The 23,658-nt window shown below is 49.8% G+C and overlaps 1 protein-coding gene across 1 annotated transcript in view; it reads left to right on the forward strand.

Annotated features, from left to right (window-relative positions):
• The window catches only part of ABCB8 (ATP binding cassette subfamily B member 8), a 1,358,869-nt gene that overhangs the window by 942,589 nt on the left and 392,622 nt on the right, over positions 1–23,658 (forward strand). Inside the window, exon 11 of the mRNA XM_069645969.1 lies at positions 6,681–6,817. Coding sequence (XP_069502070.1) covers positions 6,681–6,817 — 137 coding nt within the window. The remainder of the gene's footprint in view (positions 1–6,680; positions 6,818–23,658) is intronic.

Raw genomic sequence — 23,658 nt, forward strand, 5'->3', positions numbered from 1 at the left:
GCAAGGGAGGGGAAACGGAGGGAAGACAGACAGCGATCCTACTAGGCTGGGTGACATTCAGATTGTGCAAGTGCAGGGAAGGGGAAAAAGTGCAGGGGGGAGTGGAGGGGGCAGTGCAGTAAATGGGATAACAGTAAAATAAATAAAGACAATAAATAATAAATAAAAGTGCGGCCAGCTGGTGGAAAGTGCAGGGGGTAAGTCCAGACATCAGATGTCAAGTGCTAGAAGGGGCTGTAGGGATACAGAAACAGTACCTGAGGGCAAGGGTTGCCAGGGGGGCAGTGCAGGTGTGCAACTGGCGGGGCAGGGACATGGGCCAGGGATCATAGGGCAGCCTGGTAACCAGTGCAGTTTCAGAATCAGCCAGCAGATCAGTAAGGGAGAGGAGGAGAAAAAGCAGAAGCAAAGAGGAAGGTGTTGAGGTGCTTCCGGAACCAGAGATGGTTCTCCTCAAGTTTCATAGAGGCAGAGAGGCTTTTCCAGAGGGAGACCCCAGCAGAAGAAAGATCTACCACCAACTTGCTGCTTGGAGAAGCGACTAGCCCTGGGGGAGTTGGAGGCGGATGAGCGAAGAGCTCGAGAAGGAAGATATTTAGGAAGAGAGAGTTGACGGCATTGAGGCCCCAGATGGCCTTGTGGACAATGCAGAGGGTTTTGAACTTAAACCTCGCCGCCACTGGGAGCCAGTGCAGAGAATTCAGTCCTGGAGAAATATGATCCCTGGGCTTGAGGCCAAGGACAAGTTTTACAGTCCTGTTTGGGATGAGTTGCAGAGGGCAGAGAGTAGAGGCAGGCAGATTTAGAAAGAGGATGTTGCAGTAGTCCAGCCTAGAGAGAACCAGAGCTCTGGAGACTGGTAGCTTCTGGGGGAAGGAGAAGAAAGGAAGAATACCTCTGAGGAGGTGCAGCTGGTAGTGTGACTTATAAGGAGAGAACGAAGGTGTGGAGTCGAAGATGACCCCAAGGGTTTTAGCCTCACAGGTGGGAGCAGGAAGAAGGGCAAGAGAGGCTGGCCAGAGAGTGACAGGAAAGGAGAGAGCAGGTGTGCTGATGAGGAGAATCTCGGTCTTACTGTCATTAAAGCAGAGATCATTGGCGACACACCACTCCTGGATGGCGGACAGACAGTCAGAGATGAGAGAAGGAGAAGAGGTGGCAGAAGGGAGCCTGAAAATGAGTTGAGTGTCATGCGCATAGCACTGAAAGTTTGGGCAGAGAGCAGCAATGCGGTGGGCGAGAAGTGCCAGGTATTGGTTGAACAGCCAGGGAGAAAGCTTAGACCCCTGGGGAACACCACAGGTAGAGATAGAGCTAGAGGAGAGGAAGGACCCAAGTTGGACCTGGGAGGGTCGATCGCAGAGAAAGGAGATCAACCAAGCCAGGGCCTGATCAGTGATACCCAGGTTATCACGGAGACGGTTGAGCAGGATGGCATGGTTGACCGTGTCAAAAGATGAGGACACAGGGGGTGTTTGAATCAAGGTTGGAGAGCACGTCTTCACAGATGTTCAGGAGAGCAGTTTCTGTGCTTCTGGCAGTTCTGAAGCCAGACTGATGGTCATGAAGGCAACCAACAGATTCAGAGTGAAGATTAAGCTGGGAGATGGCCAGCTTTTCCAGGTGTTTGCCTTGGAAAGGAGTGATGGAGATTGGACGATAGTTAGCCGGGCAGGAAGGGTCGGTAGAGAGTTTAAGAGGGTGCACAAGGGAGTGCTTCAGGGGGGAGGGGAAGACTCCAGTGCGGAAGGAGTGGTTGCAGAAATCAGCCAGAGCGGGAGCCAGGGTGTCAATGTGGCCCTTGATGGTTTTGGAGGAACAGGGGTGAACCGGTTTTGATGAGACTTTCATAGATCAGACTTGTCTAGAAACCTCGTCTGAGGAGAACAGGGGAAAGGCAGAGAAGGAGGGAGGAGAGGTGGCTGAAGAAGGGCAAGAGGAAGAGCAGGGAGTAGAGGGAGGAGGAAGAGAGAGAGGACAGGATGTCCTGAGTTTTAGAGATGAAATGAGAAGCCAGTGCCGTGCAGAGGGCCTGCGAGGGCACAGGAGACGCAGAGACGGCAGCAGGATTGTCCAGTTCCTTGAAGATTTTAAAGAGTCAGGCTCGAGTTGTTAGATGCCGCGGAGACGCAGGCTTGAATGTGGGCTCTCTTTTTGGTGCGGACAGAGAGCCGGTATTGCCTTTGGAGCAGGCAGCAGGCCAGTTTATCAGAGGATGTACCGGAAGCATGCCATTTCCTCTCAGCCACCCTGCACTTGTGTTTAAGGGTGACGAGGTCTGAGTCATACCAAGAGTTGCACATGGCTTTGGGCTTCAAGCAGTTCCTCATGACAGGGGCAAGAACATTGAGAGTATCAGATATAGCAGAGTGGAGCATGGAGAGGGCTGTGTCAGGGTGTGAGTCAGCCAAGGAGGGATGTGGGGGGGAGAAAAGCCTCAACTGGCACACGCTTCATGGGTCGGATAACCGAGAAGATAGGTGGCAGTGCTGGAGTTGGCTTAGGCGTAGGGGTAGAGAGGGTAAAATGGGAGGAAAGGAGAAAGTGATCACTCCAGGAGAGAGGAGTGGCGAGAGGGATCGAGAAAGGGCGGTCTGAAAAGATCAGAACATCCAGAGTGTGCCCTGCAGAGTGAGTCGGGCCAGAGGCGAGAATAGAGAGTGAGAGAGTCGCAGAGGTCACGAAAGAGTCCAGCGGAAGGACAGGAAGCATCCAGGTGGATGTTGAAGTCTCCAAGAAGGAGGAGTTGAGTGGTTGAGATGAGGAGGGAAGAGGAGAGGTCTGCCCACTCAGAGAGGAAGGCGGAGATTTGACCATGTGGCCGATAGATGGTAGCCACAGTAAGAGAATGGCCGGAGAGAGAGAGAGAGAGAGCCTGCAGATGAGGCATTTGAAAGAGGAGTAGGCCTGCGTAGGAATGACAGAGGCAGGTATCCACTCAGGGAAGATCAGGGCTACACCCCTCCGGTTGGAACTGGGCGCGCAGAGGATCTTGTAGCCACCAGGGAGGAGAGTGTCAAAGCTTGTGACAGAGCTGGCCGTGAACCATGTCTCGGTGAGACCGAGGATATCGAGGTCAAGTTCCTTCAGGAGGCGGCAGATGTCAGAGGAGTGTTCGACAGTTTAGCGAGATTTTAGAGTGGCAATATGGTGAAGGTTGCCGTCCTTCAAAGACTTCCGGGCAGGGGTATAAATCAGAGGTACGCCCTGCAGAGGTGTAGAAGCAGCCCGAGGGGGGGCAGAAGAGGGAGGAGAGGGCAAGGTAGCCCGGGAGGAAACAGCAGGGGTAGGAAAGAGAGCCGGGGGGACAGCAGGAGAAGAGAGGAAATTGATGAGGCACGGGAAGCATCTTTCAAAGAGGAGAAGGTTGGCTTGAGGGCCTTGGACCAAGACGGTACCATTCAAGTAAACATTAATGATGACCTTAGAGGAAGGGAAGCAGGCCAAGAGGGTCTCCCACCGGGTGCCACCATTAATAGGAGAAGGGAGAAAGCACAGAGATCATATGTAGAGTCCATTGGTCTGGTGAGGACACGACAGAGGATGTCTGTGAAAGTTTGCCTGGAGGAGGCACTGGTATAGGTGTCAGTGATAGGAAGGCCTGGGTTGGAGACCAGGATGTCCTTTTTAAACTTCTTCCTGAGGGTTCACAGGCCCTCATCTTAAAGGGTCACTGCGTTGATTGTTTTCCATGGGACTGCCCCCTGCCAAGCAATAAGGACAATGAAGGGATCATCCCCATACTCCCCGTGGGCTCATCATCGACAGCTAGCTTACGGAGGACCCTGGCACTCTTGGTCCCTTCAATTACTGTCCCCACAGTCAGGCAGGGAACTTTGTTACGTCTGCCTTTACCAAAATTAGGAAAAGAAATTGTTAGGCAGAAACCTGTGCAGTTCCCTCTGGGACCACTGCAAAGGATTTAGGACTACAGGTGTTTTTTGCAGTAAACCCACTTGGTAGAAGTCTGTACCACACAGATTCACTTGGTAGCTGTGGCTGAGCAGTCAGACTTCCCTCAAGAAGAGTTAGGCAGTATACAGAGTATTCACAATAGGTCAAGAGAACACAATAGAACAAGTAAACACTGACCAGGGCTTGGTGTAAAAGAGATATAATTATTTATTTAAAACCACATCTAGAAAAACACACAGGCACTAATAGTAAGCAATTCAAAAACATGTCCACTAAAAGATATACACTCCCTTTAAAGAATATTAGACAAGTCTTAAGTAAAGCCCCACTTATTTTCAGACAGCGGTGAGCGCTTAACGTAGATGGCACTCTAATAATTCGTTTTAAAAAGGGAGAGAAAAGCAGAGAATAAATTGAAACAGATTCCAACACCTTTTCACGAACACAACAAGTGAGGAAGGCAAAGTAAGACCGTGAATTCAGAGTCAGTAGGCCGGATCCGCTTTAAGAGCATCAAAACTAAATGTGTCCAAGGTCACACGGTTGCAGTGCACAAAAGTCTTGTAACGGTTCAAAAAGGAGTTGGACCAAAGAAAGGGACCAGTTAGAGGGTCAAGGCGGCCAGCCCAGTCCAGAAGGTTAAGGGGTTATTATTACCTTCTAGCAATCTTTAGAAAGGGAGGCCTGGCGGACAGGGTACCTTAAAGTGGTGAGAATACTCCAGCGGGGGCAGTTGTTCCTGGCAGCGGATGCAAGTCGGTGCTGCGTCCGGGGGAGGAAGACAGGAGTCCGTTGCACTGCCAGGGAAGAAACCAGCCGCAGAGTTTCTCAGGTACAAGGAGCGGTCCGTTGATTCGCGGTCCAGTGGTAAGTGGCTATCCGGCTGCCGGGGTGCTTGGCACGGGCAATTCGACCACAAACCGGTCTGGGGTGCGAAGAGAAGAAGGTAAACTGGTTGTGCCCACCAGTCAGGGGAAGAAGCCTCTCCAGCCGGGAGACCTTCTCTGTCGTCGGGAAGTGGTGAGTCGGTTCCGCAGGGCTCCACCGGTGGTGTCGTCGTGGTAGGTCGGCTCAGCTTCACCCTCGTCGGATTCTCAGGTCCTGTGGCGACTTCTGAAGTTCCAGTCCCCAAAGCCCTGCTTTTATGCAGCATACCCCCATTCACTCAGCCTAGCTGTCAATCAGACATGCTAAGTGGTGAGCCGACCGGCTCACCACTTGGGCCAATCACACAAGAGTGCGACTTGAGTTACCAAGGTAACTCAGTCCAGGGTGCCTAAACCCCCTCCCACACCCTCTGTGGTACCCAGACAGAGTGGCACCACTTTTGGAGGCTTCTGTGGAGAAGCCCGCCAAAAAGTGGAACAAAGGGCTCGACTTGGGTTGGAGTCACAGAAGAGAACACCAACGCCATTTTAGAATCGAGCCCTGGCAAAAAATACCAACCGGCGAATTAATATTAATTAAATAAACCGGCGGTATGTTCGAGGCTATGAGAATTAAATAATTAAAGTTGGTAGCCTCGAACAATGGGAAAATCCCATAGGGAAATATTGGCGGTCGAATATAAAAAGTAGTTTCCACTGCCACCAGCCAAAACTCGATCAGGGGGGACGGAGACGTGCCCCCTCGACTAACAGACCCCGGGGCAATCGAATTGCCCCGACCAGTACGTCCACAATATGATGGTTTGTACTGGTTTCTGTCAATAATTTGGGACTAGTAAAGCCAATGGTGACTTTACATGCCCTGGTAGACAGTAGTCAGTCCCAGGGTATGGAGTCTATGGTGGGGTGTCACTATGACACCCCTCTGTCTGCACGGAGGGTGCTGTGTAACACACATAGTAGGACCCCATAGCCCATAAACCACATTAACAGTCAAAGGAACACCATAAATCATGTCCAAGAGTGGGAGAAAAAGAGTCTCACTCTTGGCAGGAGAAAAAAACAAACTCCAGAAATCCAGCAGAGCTGCTGGGGGACTCACTAGGTTAGGAAATTCAGCCTAAAGAGAGAATTCTCCCTAACAGAAATACAAGAAGATGCTAGCAAAGATAGATGGGGGTGGTATTTTCCCCTTTTTCTAAATGGAAATAGGTTTGGTTTCATTCTTGCCTACTTATGAATTTCACTTGTTGACTCACACATTTAGGAATCTACAGAATAAATGGTCTATTAGATCATGGTCTTGCATACATCTTTTTACAATATTTGGTCAAGCTTTACCATCAGTGGACATTATGCCTTTAAGCAATTTATCATTTGACTAGCAGTTTTAATAACCGATGGTCGGACCACCAGCTGCTTTGCACCAGGCTTTTCATGAAGAGAATAACTACAGTACATAAGTGGTTTTATTTTGTGCTTTACTTAAGATATTTTTCTTTGTGGAAATTATTAATTTACTAATGTGTTATAAACTGCAGATGAAATAAACGTGAACAATAATTGATGCCCAAGGCTTTTACATTAAAATGATGTTTAAAAATGCCATATCCATTTTCAGAACAAGTACCTGGCTGACCGTGGTTAAATTAAACAAGAAAACTCGACTTGAATTTTTCAACAAAGGAGTGCTATGAGGCTTATGACTTTGGTACACGTTTTGTGCTAATCTCAAATGCCCCTGATTGTTGTGTTCATGCGTCTCTGAAAGGATTCACTTATTTCCAATATTGTAAATGCTGTGTGGTGTCTTGTTTGTTTTTTCAGGCGATGGCATTTCTTCCTTGTGTTGGTAATTTCGTTTTTCTCTTCACATAGGTCATCAGAGGGCTTAGTTCTGGGGCTCGTGTCTTCGAGTATATGCTGCTAGAACCTGAGATTCGAATAACTGGAGGAGCAACGATTCCCACTCATTCCTTGATGGGGCAGGTTTCCTTTAAGAATGTCACATTCAGGTTTGTTAATGCTTTTGTCTCAAACATCTCTTTGCAAATATCTTTGCAAAACAACACTCACACTCACACTCTCTCTCTGCACTCTCTCTCTCTCTCTCTCTGCACTCTCTCTCTCTCTGCACTCTCTCTCTCTCTGCACTCACTCTCTCTCTCTGTCAGATTCAGGTGTTCCCTTCACCCCTTCCGAGTCACTCCAATCCCCTTCCTCCTCACCTGTGAGTTCTGAGTGTAAGGTTCCTCCGAACCGCTTCTTCCACAGCTCTTCTTTCTTCTTTCCTTTTTTTTGTGAAAGGGATCTGCCCCAAAGGGAAGCCACCCTGACTTCCAAATAGAAGGTCTGGGGGGGGCCCTCCTCCGGTTCAGACCAGAGGGGAAAAAGCCGTAGGCATAAAAAACCCCTGGGTGATGGACTGTGATGGTCTTCAACTCGAAATAGCAGAAGGTAAGTCTTTGTATGAGAAGCCGGCAGGAAAGTAGCATACAGTAAAAAGTGGACTGGAGAGCCTGCCTATAGAGGAACCCGGGGGGAGTCTCAGAGACAGACCGCGAAAACACTGTAGCAAGACAGAGGGGGAAAGCTGGAGGAAAAGGGAAGGGAAAATATGTACTAAGCTCCCTGCTAAACCTGGCGAGAGCCTGCGAATCCCAGGGAGAGAGGACCAAAGAAAGACAAGAGGAAGGGCGCTAGCAGTTGGGAATAGAAGCCGGCACCGAGAAAAGGCGCAGTGCAGCACACAAAGGGAGAAAAACTTACGAGCGCTCCAACCCGAAAGCCTGACGCGAGTAGGTTGCAACGCGCAGACTTCCGGGTAGGAGCGGCTAAAAAGCGATCTCCCCCGGCGGCCGGCCGAAAGACTAGACCGCCACTGAGCGTTGCATGGGGACGTGGCGGAACAGCTAATGGCCGCTCCAACGCCATCGGCTCCATGCACGCCAGTCGCGGCGGAGTGTGACACTCTCTCTCTGCACTCTCTCTCTCTCTCTCTCTCTCTCTCTCTCTCTCTCTGCACACACACACTCACTCTCTCTCTGCACTCACTCACACTCTCTCTCTCTGCACTCACACTCTCTCTCTCTCTCTCTCTGCACTCACACTCTCTCTCTCTGCACTCACACTCTCTCTCTCTCTCTCTGCACTCACACTCTCTCTCTGCACTCACACTCTCTCTCTGCACTCACTCTCTCTCTCTCTCTGCACTCACTCTCTCTCTCTCTGCACTCTCTCTCTCTCTCTCTCTGCACTCACCCTCTCTCTCTCTGCACTCACTCTCTCTCTCTCTCTCTCCACCTCTCTCTGCACTCGATAAGGGATTCCTGAAAAGATATACTCTTTATATAGAAGTTGTGCAAGTAATAGATACAAACCGTTAAGTACTAAAATTCCTACATTAATATGAAAAACAGTTTTTCTACCATGACGAATCACCACTATAGTGGTCTAATAGCTGAGAGAGTTGTCAGGAAGTTGGCATACTGTGCCCCCCTTAAGTGATGTCTAGAGTGTCGTTTGTGGAGAAAGAAGAAAAGGGTCTTGGGTGTAAAGGTACAGGAAAGAGGGTTTAGATAAAACACACAGGGACTGAAGCAGAAGAAAGGCCGACTAAAGGGAGGAGAATGATGTTTCGAATATATTGTCCTCCAACGTATTCCACATCTTTGACATGTAATGTCCACAGCTGTGCTGCTTCGGAAATTTTTCGGCAGAGGGTGTCCTGTGTCGATGGCGTCGGGTTGATGTCCCTCGAAGTCCTCGATCGAGGGTGACGTCACCGGATGTTATAAATAGGATGCACAGCGCCCGTAGCCTCAGTTCTACGTGTTTGCTTCGAGAACTCGGTGCGCCTCGTGTTATCTTCTTCGAAGAAAATGTCTTCATCTTCTACCCCTCCGACTCAGCGGTCTGGGTTTAAGACATGCCGGGACTGTAAGTCCAAAATGTCTATTACGGACCTGCACCGAATCTGCTTGTGGTGTTTGGGCGAAATTCATGATACCGACGACTGCTTGAAGTGCCAGTTGTTGACTGCCAAGGCCACTAAATCCTCAACTCCTGAGGGATCAAATGGTGGTGATTTTTCAATCCCAGGACACAGTTCCGTCCGCGCCTTTGGTAGAAGCCGGCATGGAACGGTCTCGGTCCGATGCTTGCGCGCATTCAGGCCCGGACACTCAGCACGATAAACATGGGGAACCGTCGAGGTTCCGTTCTGACAAGGCTCAGGTGGATCGCCAGAGATGTGCCAGATCCAGATCTCGATCTTTGTCCCAAACGAAACCGGCGAAATCTGGGAAGGTGTCGAGGTCGGCGTTGACACCGTGTCTGTCGAGTGCGGCTGTCAGGGCTTTTCCTTCGGGCCAGCCCACGGAGCCTTCGGCGCCTTTGTCGACGCCGAAGCCATTGGCTCCCTTGATGCCATTGGGCCAAAATGGCTGGAATTTGCAGGTGGAAGCCCCTGTTACGGTGGATCCTAACAGAGAAAGGCTTTAGCCAAGACTGTGAGGCCTGTTGTGGACTCCAGAGCCGCTCCTCTCCCTAGGAAGGAGTTCTTTCATTCTCTGCATGATATTTGAGGATGAGGAGAGGTCAGATATGGAGCTTGAGCCTGTTGAAACTCCTGAGGCTCCTGACATGGGTTTTTCTGAGGACAGTCAGTTGGATGAGTTGGTCAGTCGTTGCATGATGCCAGTGGCCTTGGCACAACTCCTGAGGTGGAGTTTGGTAGGCCAGAGCCTAGGGCTCATGCTGAATCCTCCTATAGGAGGTTGATGTCTAGAGTTAGAGTATCTAGGGTGGTCCGGTCCGCCGGTTGAATTCGATCAGGATGACCTGACTGAGATTTTGGATCAGGGTCCGTCCACTCACCCAGTGTTGCCTTTTCATTTGGCTTTACAGAAAAGGGTGGCAGCTACTTGGCAGACCCCGGAGACTCTTCCGGCGGTCAACAAGTCGTTGACGAAGAAATACAGCCCATCCAGTAGCGACCCCAGCTACCTTTCCACTCACTCCACTCCCGAGGGTTTGATGGTTCAGGCGGCTACGGCCACCTCGAGGCAGGCGGCGTACCCTACCATCCCTCCTGATGGGGACGACAATCGCTTTGATGGTTGGGCATGCAAGGTCTTTTCTGCGGGGAGTATGGCACTGAAGTCGGCCAACTCCACCTGTGCCTTGGCAAGGTTTTCACATACTCTGTGGAAGTGTCTCTCTTGGGCTGAGCATAATGCTGAGGGGGAAGAAAGGGATGGGTTCCTTGCTCTTGTGCAGGATGGCAAGGATGCCATGTGTGAATCCCTTCAGTCTGGGTTGGACACGACTGATAGTGTTTGCCAGTCATGGCTGCGAGCACCATCATATCCAGGTTTACGTGGTTGCGGAAGTCAGGGTTTGCTCCGGATGTGCAAGCTCGTCTTCTGAACATGCCCTTTGATGGCTCTCATTTGTTTGGCAGCAAGGCTGACGAGAGCCTTGAGAGGTTGCAGACCTCCAAAGCGGCTGCTAAATCTTTGGGCACAGCTGTGCGTCAACCTCCACCTTTTCGTCCTTGGGGACAACAGTGGAGGGGGGGGTTCCTTTTGTTACTACTCCTCTTTTGGTAGAACAAGAGGCGCCGCTAATCACCATAAAGGTATAGGTACCCATGGTGGATGGGGAAATAGAGGTGCCAAAGCCTCTTAGGCAGATTCCTCTTTGCCTTCAGGCACTGCCACAGCCGCTCCAAAACAGCTATGAGGCCATGTTGCATTGTTTACCGGTTGGGGGGAGACTGTCTCAGCATCTCAAAGAATGGCAAGCTATTACTTTGGATGTGTGGGTTCTGGATACAATAGCCCAAGGTTACTGCCTTCCTTTCCTAAAGTGGCCTCACAACAATCCACCGCGGAATCTCTCTTTGAAGCTTCCGGATCCGCTCCTTGTGCAGGAAATCTTGGCCCTGCTGGAGAAAGGTGCTATAGAACTGGCGCCTGTGGCGGAGAGGAACAAGGTGTGGTATTCCCCATATTTTTTGATTCCAAAGAAAGACTGGGGACTGAGACCATCTTGGACTTGAGTTGGTTGAAAAAGTTCCTCAGGAAGGACAAGCTCAAGATGGTCACTCTTTCTGAGGTCCTTCAGGCCCTTCGACTTCAGGATTGGTTGGTGTCTCTGGACCTACAGGATACTTATTTTCATGTGCCGATTCATCCAAAGCACGGAAAATACCTAAGGTTTGCGGCTGGCAACTCACACTATCAGTTTCGGGTCCTGCCATTCGGATTGACCTCCGCCCGAGGGTCTTCACCAAGCTGATGGTAGTGGTGGCAGCGTATCTCGGGGGGGGGGGGGGGGTTCATGTCTACCCCTACCTGGACGACTGGCTGATCCAGGCACGTTCTCCCTACACGAGCTGGACATCTCCCTCAATTTCAAGAAGTCCCACATGACACCTTCCCAGCAGCTCGAAGTACATCGGGGCTGTGTTGAACACGTCCTTGGGGAAGTGCTCGCCTCCCAATGTGAGGGCTCATCACATTGTACAGATGATCAACAAGTTCCAACATGTCCAGAATCTTCCTGCTTTCGAATTCTTAAGGTTGCTCGGCCTCATGGCATCCTGCATTTTTCTGGTGCCAGAGGCCAGACTGAGAATGAGATCCCCTCAATGGGCTCTCAAAATGCAGTGGTTGCAATTCTCAGGCAAGATGTCGGATCCTATTGTCAGCATTTGTGCTTTCTTTACCGGTCTGAAAAGAACCGCCCTCCTCCTCACCTGAATCTAGATCCTCCTGTTGCAATTCGTGTAGCCTTCTCTCCCAAATGCTTCTTTTTTTTGTTTGCCGGTGTGGCTTGTCACAGAATGAAGCCACCGTGGGAGCTGGCAACAACAACCCAGGGGCCCCGTTCCGGAACAGCCGGAATAGGGGAAAAAGCCCTTGGGCACAAAAAAACCCTAAAGTGTATGCCGAGTTGGTATCAGTATCGCAGAGACCAGTTGCCGGAGAACAGCGGTGCCTCGTCAACGAGAGGAGCGATGACGAGCAGGCCACTGAATATGGTTCGTGGGGAATACAAGTGACAACAGGAAAAGAGGTAAGTATCAAAGCGGAAGGAAGAGGGGTGGTCAGAGCGTGCGAGAAAAACAGAGCGTAGGAAAGCAGAGCGGAGAGAAGAGAAAGCCGAACACAGAACGGTAAGGCAGGAAGGAAACAGCAAGAAAAGCCTGCTGAAGCAGGAGAAAAGGGGACAGGAAAAGGCAGAGTACAATGCATACTGAGCGGAGAAATACTAGCGATACCTCCCAAAGAGGCAAAGCGAAACACCAAGCCCAGGGTTGCAAAGCGATGTCCGCCGGAAGGGGAGGGAACAAATAGCAATCGGCGGCAGACAGCGTCGGAGCAGATAGACCGTTAGGACGCTTTGCCAGGCAACGGAACGGCATTAGCAACAGCGTCTTAGACGCCAGCGGCCCCACAAATGTCTACCAACTCGGGGCATGACACCTATTCAGATTCCGCTCTCAGTCTACGCAGGATCTTCTGTGGTGGGCCAGCGAAGCAAATCTGATGAAGGGGGGAGCCTTTTTTGCAACCGTGGCCGGAGGTGACGGTGGTGATGGACGCTTCCCTCACAGGATGGGGAGCTCACGCCAACGAGCTGACAGCCAGCAGTCATTGGTCTCCGTCTGAGTCCATACTCCACATAAACCTCTTGGAGCGGAGGGCCATCAGGCTAGCCCTGAAGGCTTTTCTGCCGTCTGTGCGGGGGAAGTGTGTCCTGATCATGACGGATAACACAGTGGCCATGCATTACCTCAACAAAAAAGGAGGGGTTGGGGTCACTCCTGCTGTGCAGAGAGGCGATGCAGCTGTGGTTCTGGGGGATACAGCAAGGAATCTCACTCCCTGCAGTTCATCTAGCCAGAGGGGAGAATGCGGCGGCGGAAGCTCTGAGCAGGCAGAGCGCGGTGTACCACGAGTGGGAGTTGGCCCAGGAAGTCCTTCTGGAGATCTCCGCTCTTTGGGGAACCCCTCAAGTGGATCTGTTTGCGACCAGTGCCAACTGGAAGTGCGAGAGGTTTTGCTCAACGGAATTTCCTCCCAGAGGAGCCTTGGGGGATGCATTCGTCGTGTATTGGTCATTCCCACTTCTGTACGCGTTTCCTCTGGTCCCCGTCATTCCTCAGGTGCTAAGAAGGTTGCGGCGCTTCGGATCCCACATGATCCTCATTGCTCCGGATTGGTTGGGCCAGGAGAGCGTGGTACCCGGACCTTCTAGAACTGTCCATCTGCCCCCCACGCCGTCTTCACCACAGAGAGGATCTTCTCACTCGCGAGGGGGGTCGGGTTCAACATCCAGAGGTCAAGTCTCTCAACCTTCACGCTTGGTTTCTGAAAGGTTGAGATATAAGGATTGGGACCTCCCGGATGACGTGATGGAGGTTTTGCTTTCGGGAAGGAGGCCGACAACCAAATCCCTGTACCGTTGGCGTAAGTTTTGCGATTGGTGCAGAGGAAACCATGTCGATCCTTTTCAGTGTTCCATTCCGATGGATCTTTCTTTCTTGCTTTTTTTGACCCACAAGGGTCTTCAAGTGGGCACCATTAGAGGTTACCTGGAGGCACTGTCTATTTTCAAGCGCTCGTTTGAAGAATGCTCTTATTTTCAGATTCCTTTGATTTCCCAATTTCTAAAAGGGCTCACGAACGTGTTCCTGCCATGCCCTTTTCAGGTGCCGGGTTGGGATCTGAATTTGGTCTTGAAATTCCTCATGGGTGCTCAGTTTGAACCACTGCACTCTTGTCCTTTGAGACTGTTGTCTTTCAAGACGGTTTTCTTGGTTGCAATTACATCTGCTCGCCAGAGTGAGTGAATTGCTGGCACTTTCATCTAAGCCACCCTTTGCTGTGTTCCACAAGGATAGGGTTGTACTGAGGGTACGTTCGTCCTTTCTGCCTAAGGTAGTGTCTGAGTTTCATCTGAGCCAGAAAGTGGTACTTCCTGCTTTCTATCCTCCCCCTCATCCTGATAAGGAAGAGGAGAGACTCCGTTGGTTGGCCCTTAGGAGAGCTTTGAGCTTCTATATCTCTAGGATGTCCAGTGTCAGAGTGGACGACCAGCTTTTTGTGGGTTACACTGGACACCGATTGGGCCAGGCTGTTACCAAACACACCTTGTCCATGTGGATTATCCTCACCATTACTGAATGTTACAGATTAGCGGGCAATGACCCTCCTGAGGGGTTGCAAGCTCACTCCACTAGAGGCATGGCTACATCCACAGCCCTGCAGCGGGGAGTTGCAATTAAGGATATTTGCGATGCAGCAATGTAGTCTTCCATCCATACCTTTGTCAAACATTACTCCCTGGATACACTCCATGGTCAGGATATGGCCTTTGGGAAAACTGTGCTTTATTCTGCCATCTGATTGGATATTCTAAATTGTTCTCCCTCCTCCGTTCACTGATGCTGCTTTGGGAGTCTGTCAAAGATGTAGAATATGTTGGAGGACACAATCCATTCGAAGAACAAGTTACTTACCAACTGGTAACGTTCTTTCGACTGCATGTTCCTCCAATGCAGAGGTCTTCATACTGTGGGGCGCGCCCCCCCAGGGGGGCGTGGCCGCATCCCTGGGGGGGGCGCCAGAGCCCAGCATGAAATGTAAAAAAAATATATATATATATATATTTATAGCTGGTCAGACTGGGCTATAAAACGGTCTTAGGCACCAATGAAAAAATGGCCAGCAGTTGCAAATGGATATTCAGTGTTTAGTCAGACTGTTTGAATAGTACCCAAGGGGTTGTTTTTTGTTCAAATGTAAACAAATGGTGATATTTAAAGAATATTTATTCAGCAACAATGGTCAAAATTACCAGCTGCATAGTGAAGTAACTCCTCAAACTGGCCCACATTGGCCAAAAAAGTGGCCCATTTTTACTGGCCTACACTAGCATTTTGCACTTTTGGTACGGTGTTATGCTTGAACTAAAATGGCGCTGGTGCGCAGTGCATTCTGGGAGCGCTCAGAGCCATGATGGATATTTACTTCATACCGCAGTGAAAAGCTGCACACATTTTGCTGAGTGTTAGATTCACGGTGCTGAAAAAACATGCTTTCCAAACCTGGTATGCGGTCAAGGACATTTCTGCTGGGAAAGCTAACTTTGTTATGGTTTGTTACTGTTCTCTGTGGAGCGTGTTTTTAGAGGAGGGAGGCACTCTGCTCCTTGAGGGTGGCTGTCGATTGACCCAGCTGGCAACCGACAGCTGCTCATCAACTGCGCAATTGCCATTTCCAGAAGGTTCGAGAACTGCCACCCCTTTTCGGAGTGTTTATATATGCGGAAACACGGAGGTGGTCAGGTGAGACCTCAGCCGGAGGAGGAAGCTTACGTCCGGCATTCCTGTGAGCTGTGGGGCTCTCGGCCTGGCTGTTCCCAGGGTCTTCCAGCCGCTTCTGGGCGAGATGAGGAATCCAGTTACGCTCACGGTGATGTATTTCCTTTTGAATTCTTTGCTTCTTCTATGATTGTCTATGTTATTTCTGTGAGTTATTTCTATGTTATCACTGGTTGCTTCTAAACTTTCAATAAATAGCTGTATAAGTGCTGATTATCTTCTAAGAGTGTGTGGTTGCGAGTTATTGCGTCTTTCTGCGTTCAAAGTATTGGCTCTAGAATTGCATTGGTGATTTATGTTTTTCCGTGCACTCTGGGGAGAGCAATACATTTTTGGCATCACGAACAGGATACTTGTGATGAGTTGTTCCGAGTATTCAAGAATCTGTTTGAACGTAGATGGGATTCGGTTGTCTTGCAAGTGAAGTTTTTGAGTAGTGAAGTTGTTTTTTTTTCCTTTGCCGTTGTGTGCGTGCCTGTGGGAGTGATTGCAGTGTGGAGAGAAAAAATATATAGATATAAAGAGGTTTTGCTTTGTTTGTGATAATGAGTAGTTTGTTCAGGAAGAAGAGCGTTACCGCTGGCGGTGACTGTTCTGATGTTGTTATTCCAGGCTGGACTAAGAGTCCATATGATAAATTGGCCCAGGCGTGGGCATGTGGTGCAGGTCTAAGTGAAACATGGGATCAAGGATTGGGAGATGCCGATCCGTCTGATGTAATGGCATGCTTGCAACAAGTTCCAGTAGAATGTGGCAGAGAATGTGTGGCATTAGGTAGGCGACGTTGGGTTCTTATGCATGCTTATAGGAAAATACATCAAATGAAGGTGGAAATGAAAAATGAGGTTTTGCGATTAGAAAGAGAGCTGGCTGCAGAAAGGCAGACTGCGTTAATGCAGCAGATTCAAATGAAACTGTTTAAAGATAAGGCTGACACATATCAGGCTGTGGCCGAGAGGGCAGCAGTCGGAGTAGCCCGATATAAGTATAGGAAAAGACGGGGAGGGGTCAATAAAAGAAAGGTGGCAGCTGTAATCGCTACCGCTGATGTGGACTGTTAGGCAGAAACCTGTGCAGTTCCCTTAGGGACCACTGCAAAAGATTTAAGACTACAGGTGTTTGGCAGTAAACCCACTTGGTAGCAGTCTGTACCACACAGATTCACTTGGTAGCTGTGGCTGAGCAGTCAGACTTCCCTCAAGAAGAGTTAGGCTGTTTCTGATGTTTGTTAATCTGCTTAGAATCACATGCTGTGCACAGGTCCGACATCCAGTGGTCACTGCGGAGTATTGCATTTTGTTTTTCGTAGTCGAAAAGGGGACGTCGACAAGGCGTGTCTGTAACACTATCCCTATAGTGACGTGCGTTGTACCCACAATCCCTCACGCGTCGAGGTCCCTCAGATTGTTTTTTTCCGCCTAGCTTCTGGTCGCCTTACGCGGAGCTCCTAGAGAGACATTGCTAATACTTACTACGGACCTCGGTCCTTAATTATACTTATTATATTGTTAAAGATCCCTCCCCTCGACGTTAGCTGTGAAGCTGTTTCTCCGCCGAGCAAGTTTTCGACGGAGGGGGAAGAGGCGGAGGAGATCCTTCGGCGCTGCCGAACACGTGGCCTGGCCTCGCCGGCCAACATACAGTAGGGAGAGTGGGGGTTCGAACTTTTATCTTCTCTTTGAGAATGTCTTTCTTTCTCCCCTATCTTTCCCTTGGGGTTTTTATCACCAGTTATTATTGCCTCAGCTATGGAGAGGACACCTTTTAAGTTTTGCCCACGCTGTAGGGGCAAATACACTTGGAAGGATAAACACAAGCTCTGTAATCGTTGCTTGCCCCTCGATCATAAAGAGGACAGCTGCGCGGCCTGTAAGCTCTTGAAACCAAGAACTCTTAAAGAACGAAAAGTTAAGAGGTGGGCGGACTACGCTATGTCGAAGTCAGTTTCCTCACCCGCCGCTGCTGTTACAGAAAGTGACGAGGAGGGTGATAACTCGACGTCCGTCACGGAAGTCATTAACCCCCAGAAGGAGCGCTCGCGCTCCTCGACGTCCGTCCCCGGCCCCGACGGGCTCAGCTCACGCCCTGCTTATGGGGATGAACACCCCGGCGACAAGGACGCACATAGACCCCATAAGACTAAACACACAACCCACGGCTCTTCTTCGTCGAGGACGAAGGATCCATCAGCGCCGAAGGGGACGCAGGGCACTCCGGCGTCTACTTCAGACCGTAAAGGTCTCAAGCCCCACCCGCAAACGCAGCCGGTACCAGCGATTGGGCTTTCATCAAACACGGGCGCTACCTCAAAATCATCCGACGTAACGCTCCATAGAGCGGCCGTCGAGGAACAACCCGCAACGCAGGCAACGTCGACACCAGAGCCCTCGACTGACAAACTCGTTGCCGAGAGCCTGGCGAGAATTGTTTCCGAAGACAAACGTACACGGACGACGAAACAAACGTCGAATACCGCGCCGAAAAAGCACAAAAGTAGCCAGGAACAGCCCCCTTCATCTAAGGGCACTTCTGAACTACCGGAGGGCTTTTGAGAGGGAGACGGAAACCTCTCCTCGACGTTGTGGGAGCGTTCTAAGTGTTTCGAAGCTGAAAACACTGATTTCCCCCCTCTAGACTATTCAGGGGTACCCCATGAGACCCTTGAAAGACTCCATTCTTGTATGGAGAAAATGGGAAGGTTTTTGGGAAGCCAAGACCCACCCACACACAAAAGACAAAAAGAATGGCCCCAGGATGACCCTAGGGTCAAGATTCCTAGGCTGTTTCCCCCTTCCACAGACGTATATGACCTCACTGAAGAGGAGCAATACCTCCAGGAAGATGAGGAGTGTTTGGGTGGAGAGGAAGAACATGAGGAAGAGGGGTTTGAAGAAGATCCTTACACTACTGCAGGAGCTTTTGAAGAAGATACAGCTACCTCGCAGCCCTGGCAATCCCCATCAGTGCACTCAGACCCTGATGTCTTTCACCCTTCTCCTCTCAAGGATTCACATATTGGGAACACCTCTCCCATAGATGACCAACCTTCACTCAATACACTATTGCGCAAGGCAGCAGCGCATTTTGAGATAGACACAGGGGAAACTCTTCCTGACATAGACTTTGTAGAGAAAGTTATTAAAGAAAAAGCCCCTGTTAGCCAGTCTATTCCGCTCCTGGCTTCTATAAAGAGAAGAATATCTCCTTCCCTTTCCAATCCTGCCTTAGTAAGAGGGGTCAACCCTCGAATAGAAAAGCTCTTCAGCCCTTCATCCTCTGACCCTTTGTACATCAGAGGACATTCTATTCCGGACTCCCTCGTAGCTACTAATACAAGAAAAAGAGCGGGCGTACCACTATCCACTAGTGAGGCACCACCTGACAAAGAGGGCAAGAAGCTCTATGCACTTGGAAAGAGAATCACGACCTCCGCCGCCTTCTCAACTAGGATTGCAAATAACAATTCCCTACTAGCTAGCTACGCGGATGCACAGTGGAGCAAGCTGCGCAGCGAAGCAGAGGACGCACCAGAACCCCTGCGTTCACGCCTGTTAGCTATAATATCAGAGGGAACTCTTGTAAACCAGGGCATCGTAAAGAACTCCTTAGATGCCGCAGAGACGGCTGGCCGTTCCCTGGTTCAGGGAATACTTCTCAAACGCCATGTCTGGCTACGCAATTCAGGATTTAAGCCGGAAACCCAAGCGTCCCTGATAAATAAGCCCATAGAACAAACACATCTGTTTGGGAAAGCAGTTGATGAGGCCCTAGAACATGCGAAGAAAGAGTTTGATACCATCAAGACTCTTGACCAAATTTCTAGGCCCCCTAACAGACGCGGCTATGGCAATAGACGCTCCTTTCGTGGCCTACGCCAGCAGCAAAACCAACAGCAATTTTACTCTGGTACCAACTGGCCCTCTAACCAGGGTAACAACACCCAGTTCAGTCAAAGAGGCCAACGGCGTGGCAAAGGAAGAGGTCGCGGCTCCAGCCCCAAAGGTTCCACGCCCAATACCAACAAATGACCCGAAGATTCGGGTCCCCTCCCATGCATCACCGGTCGGGGGCCAGCTAACATCGTTCCTATCAGCATGGGAGGGAATATCGTCAGACCGCTGGGTATTATCCACCATAGCCCATGGATACTGCATCGAATTCAACGGTTCCCCGAAGTACAGACCCCCACGGAACCGACGCATAACACTGGAACACCTCACCATTCTTCTCCAAGAAGTAGAAGAGCTACTGAAAAAAGAAGCTATAGAGGCTGTTCCCCTATCTCAGGTAACAGAAGGTATTTATTCAGTGTACTTCCTTGTACCCAAAAAGGACTTAACCATGCGCCCTGTATTAGATCTGCGCCCAGCGAACAACTTTGTCAAACCCCAAAAGTTTCGTATGGTGACCTTGCAGGAAGTAATCCCACTGTTATCGCAAGGGGATTACATGACAACGCTAGACATGAAAGATGCATACTTTCATATTTTAATGTTGCCAGCACACAGAAAATACCTCAGGTTCAAGATAGAGAACAAACACTACCAGTTCAGAGTACTACCCTTCGGGATAGCTTCTGCACCAAGGGTATTCACAAAAGTACTGGCAGTAGCAGCGGCCCACCTGCACAGGTTATCCATCCCGGTATACCCTTACCTCGACGACTGGCTCATAACAGGGGATTCTTACGAAACATGCTTCTCCAATACCCAAAAGACCGTAGACCTTTTGTACCAACTGGGCTTCTCCATCAACGAAAAGAAGTCCAGCTTAGACCCCAGCCAAGTCAAACAATTTTTAGGGGCTCTAATTCGAACAAAGGACGGCCTCGTCTTCCCCTCCAACGAGAGGGTCCAAAACATGCTGTTTCAGATCCCCCATTTGGTGGCAGGTCGAGAGGTGACGGTTCGCAAAGCAATGCGCTTGATAGGGATGATGGCGTCATGTATTTATTTGGTACCTCACGCGCGCCTGCGCCCAATGCAAGAGTGGCTCAACAGCCAGTGGTGTCAGGCCAGCGGACAATGGGACGATCTAGTGGTGGTCTCGCAGGCCTTGGTTCTCTCGCTACGGTGGTGGACAAAAGAGAACCTGTTATTAGGGAAAACTTTTGCCACACCCGCAGTGGAAGCCACTCTAACCACAGACGCATCCCTCACAGAATGGGGGGCTCACCTATCCCATCAGACTGCTCACGGAGCGTGGACTCCGAGCTTAGCATCCAAGCATATAAACCTGCTGGAACTTCTAGCGGTGTTCAAAGCACTGAAAGCCTTTCAGGAACACCTACAAGGAAAGACAGTGATGGTCCTCACAGACAGCACCACAGCCATGTACTACCTCAACAAGCAAGGGGGCACTCAGTCTCCAGGACTGTCCAAGCTGTCCCAGAATATATGGAAGTGGGCTCTCAAACACAACATGTTCCTACTATCACAACATGTACCAGGGGAACTCAATCTGCTAGCAGACAAACTCAGCAGAGACTTCCCCCTGCCCGAAGAGTACGAATGGCAATTGCACGAAGACATCGTCTTAGACGTCTTCACGCAATGGGGATTCCCGGAAATAGACCTGTTCGCAACTCACAATGCCAAAGTTACGCCTCCAGGTACCCCCAGAACCAGTCCAAGGGGAATGGTCTGTCGATTCAATGGTCAGGGAAATTTGTTTATGCCTTTCCCCCAACTCCCCTTCTCAACAAAGTGGTGCACAAGATGCACCAGGAGCAGGTTACCATGATACTAGTGGCCCCAATGTGGGCCCGGCAGCCATGGTTCGCTCACTTGATGGAGATGTCCCTATCTCCCCCAGTGAAACTTCCCTGCCCGTACAACATGCTGTCACAGGACAAGGGCAGGACACTGCATCCATGCCCTCAGACCATGAACTTAGCAGCCTGGCACCTGAGATCGTAGAATTTGGACATTTACAACTCCCGCAGAGATGTATGGACATCCTCAGGGAAGCCAGAAAACCTAATACTCGCCACTGCTATTCTAGCATGTGGAAAAGATTTGTCATCTGGTGTAGAATTAAGAGCATCAACCCAGTTGACTGCTCTCCCACTAACATTGTTCTGTACTTGACCCATTTACTGGATTCAGGTCTAGTCTTCAATTCCATTAAAGTCCACCTAGCGGCACTTTCTGCATACACCACTTCCCAACTTAGTGTCGTGGTGGAAGATACCAGTTATCAAGGCCTTCATGGAGGGGGTAAAGAGAATACACCCTCCGATAGCTAACCCAGCTCCCAGATCGGACTTAAATGTGGTACTTTCTAGACTCATGGGCCCGCCTTTCGAACCCATGCACAAGGCAACTCTTAAAGACCTCACTCTTAAGACTGCTTTCCTAATAGCTATCACCTCCATTAGGAGAGTAAGTGAACTACAGGCTCTTTCTGTACTAGACCCCTTCGTAACAGTTCACATGGATAAGGTGGTTCTACGCACACACCCAAGGTTTGCACCAAAATTCATATCGAAATTTCATGTAAACCAGTCAATAGAACTACCAACGTTCTTTCAAAACCCTTCCAGCTTGGGAGAAAAAAGTCTGCATACACTGGATGTACGCAGAGCTGTCATGTTCTACATGGAAAGAACCAGACCACTAAGAAAGACTAATCAGTTCTTTGTCTTGGTGGCAGCAGGAAGAGAAGGAGATGCAGTTTCAAAGTCCACTATATCTAGATGGATTGTTCAATGCATCACTCTCTGTTACACTCTTGCTAAGAGAGAACTACCCTTCAAGCCAAGAGCATATTCCACTCGAGGCACTGGGGCTTCCATAGCATTCATTGCAAATGTTCCCCTTGAGTCCATCTGCAAAGCGGCTACCTGGAGTTCTGTGCACACCTTTACAAAACACTACTGTCTAGATGCACACTCTAAATCTGACTCCCAGGTGGGACAGGCAGTATTAAGACATCTTTTCTCTACTGTTCCTTCTCATAACCCACCGCCAACTCCGGGTACTGCTCGCTAGTCTATGCACAGCATGTGATTCTAAGCAGATTAACAAACATCAGAAGACAATGCATTACTTACCGTAAAAGCATTTCTGATGGTTGTATCTGCTTAGATTCACATGCGCCCACCCTTCCTCCCCGCTCGGATGGAAGGAACATAGACATCCTTTTCTATATTTCTCTCTTTTCTGTACTCACTCACGTCTAGAAGGCTCCCTCAGGGCAGAAAAATACAAACAGAGGGACCTCGACCCGTGAGGGATTGTGGGTACAACGCATGTCACTATAGGGATAGTGTTACAGACACGCCTTGTCGACGTCCCCTTTTCGACTACGAAAAACAAAATGCAATACTCCGCAGTGACCACTGCATGTCGGACCTATGCACAGCATGTGAATCTAAGCAGATACAACCATCAGAAATGCTTTTACGGTAAGTAATGCATTGTCATACAGAGCATACAAAATAGGTACAGAAATACAGTAGCACAAGCAAACACTGACCAGAGCTTGGGTGTAAAAGTATATACTTATTTATTTAACACACACTTATAAAACACACTAGCACTAAATTGGTAAGATAAATTCAAAACACAATCACTATTATCATATGTACATCCCTGATTACTTGTTGGACAAGTCTTAGTTAACACCACTTATTTCCAGACAGAAGTGAGCGCTTAACGTTCGATGGACTCCAACAAGTTAGATAAAAAGGGAGGGAAAAGCAGAATTATGGAAGCATACACACTAAACACTTTTTAAAGACCCACAGTAAGTTTAGGAAGGCACAGTCTACTGGTGAGCAAGGAAGTTTGGGTGCCAGGCCCACTTTCAAGGGAGCCAGGCGGAAGATGCCCAAGATTAGACAGTTACAGAGTCTTCGAAGTTTGTGGAGGTAGTTCGAAAAAGGTTTAGTTCAGTGCAGAAAAGTTAGCTAAGGTGTTCCAGGCTAACCCAGGTTCGAGAGACGAGGATTTAATACACCCCGTTCAAACGGTTGCAAGGGAAGCCAGGCGGAACACGGTACCTTAAATGGAGAAGATCCTCCAGCGGGGGCATTTGTTTCCAGGCAGCGGGTGCAAGTCGCAGCGTCGTCCAGAGGAAGAGAAGATCTCGTCGTGGAAGAAGGATGAAGGTCGTTGCACTGCCAGGAAAGAAACCAGCCGCGGAGTTCTCCGGTACAAAATTACTACCTTTTCAGTTCGCGGTAGTGGTGAAAACGTGGTATCCCGGTTGCCGGGGTGCTTGGCACGGCAAGGCGGCCACGAGATGCTCCAGGAAGGCGAAAAGAAGGTAGACTGGTTATCCCCACCAGTCGAAGGAAGAAGACTCTCCGGGCTGGAGATCTCCTCTGTCGTTGGGAAAAGTGGTGAGACGGTTCAGCAGGGCTCCACCAGTGGTGTCGTCGTTGCAGGCCGGCTCAGCTTCTCCCTCCTCGGATTCTTAGGTCCTGTGGCGACTTCTGAAGTTCTAGTCCCCAAA

The sequence above is a fragment of the Ambystoma mexicanum genome, chromosome 2p, assembly GCF_040938575.1.
Source record: "Ambystoma mexicanum isolate Mex_15411 chromosome 2p, UKY_AmexF1_1, whole genome shotgun sequence".
NCBI classification, from domain to species: Eukaryota; Metazoa; Chordata; class Amphibia; order Caudata; family Ambystomatidae; genus Ambystoma; species Ambystoma mexicanum.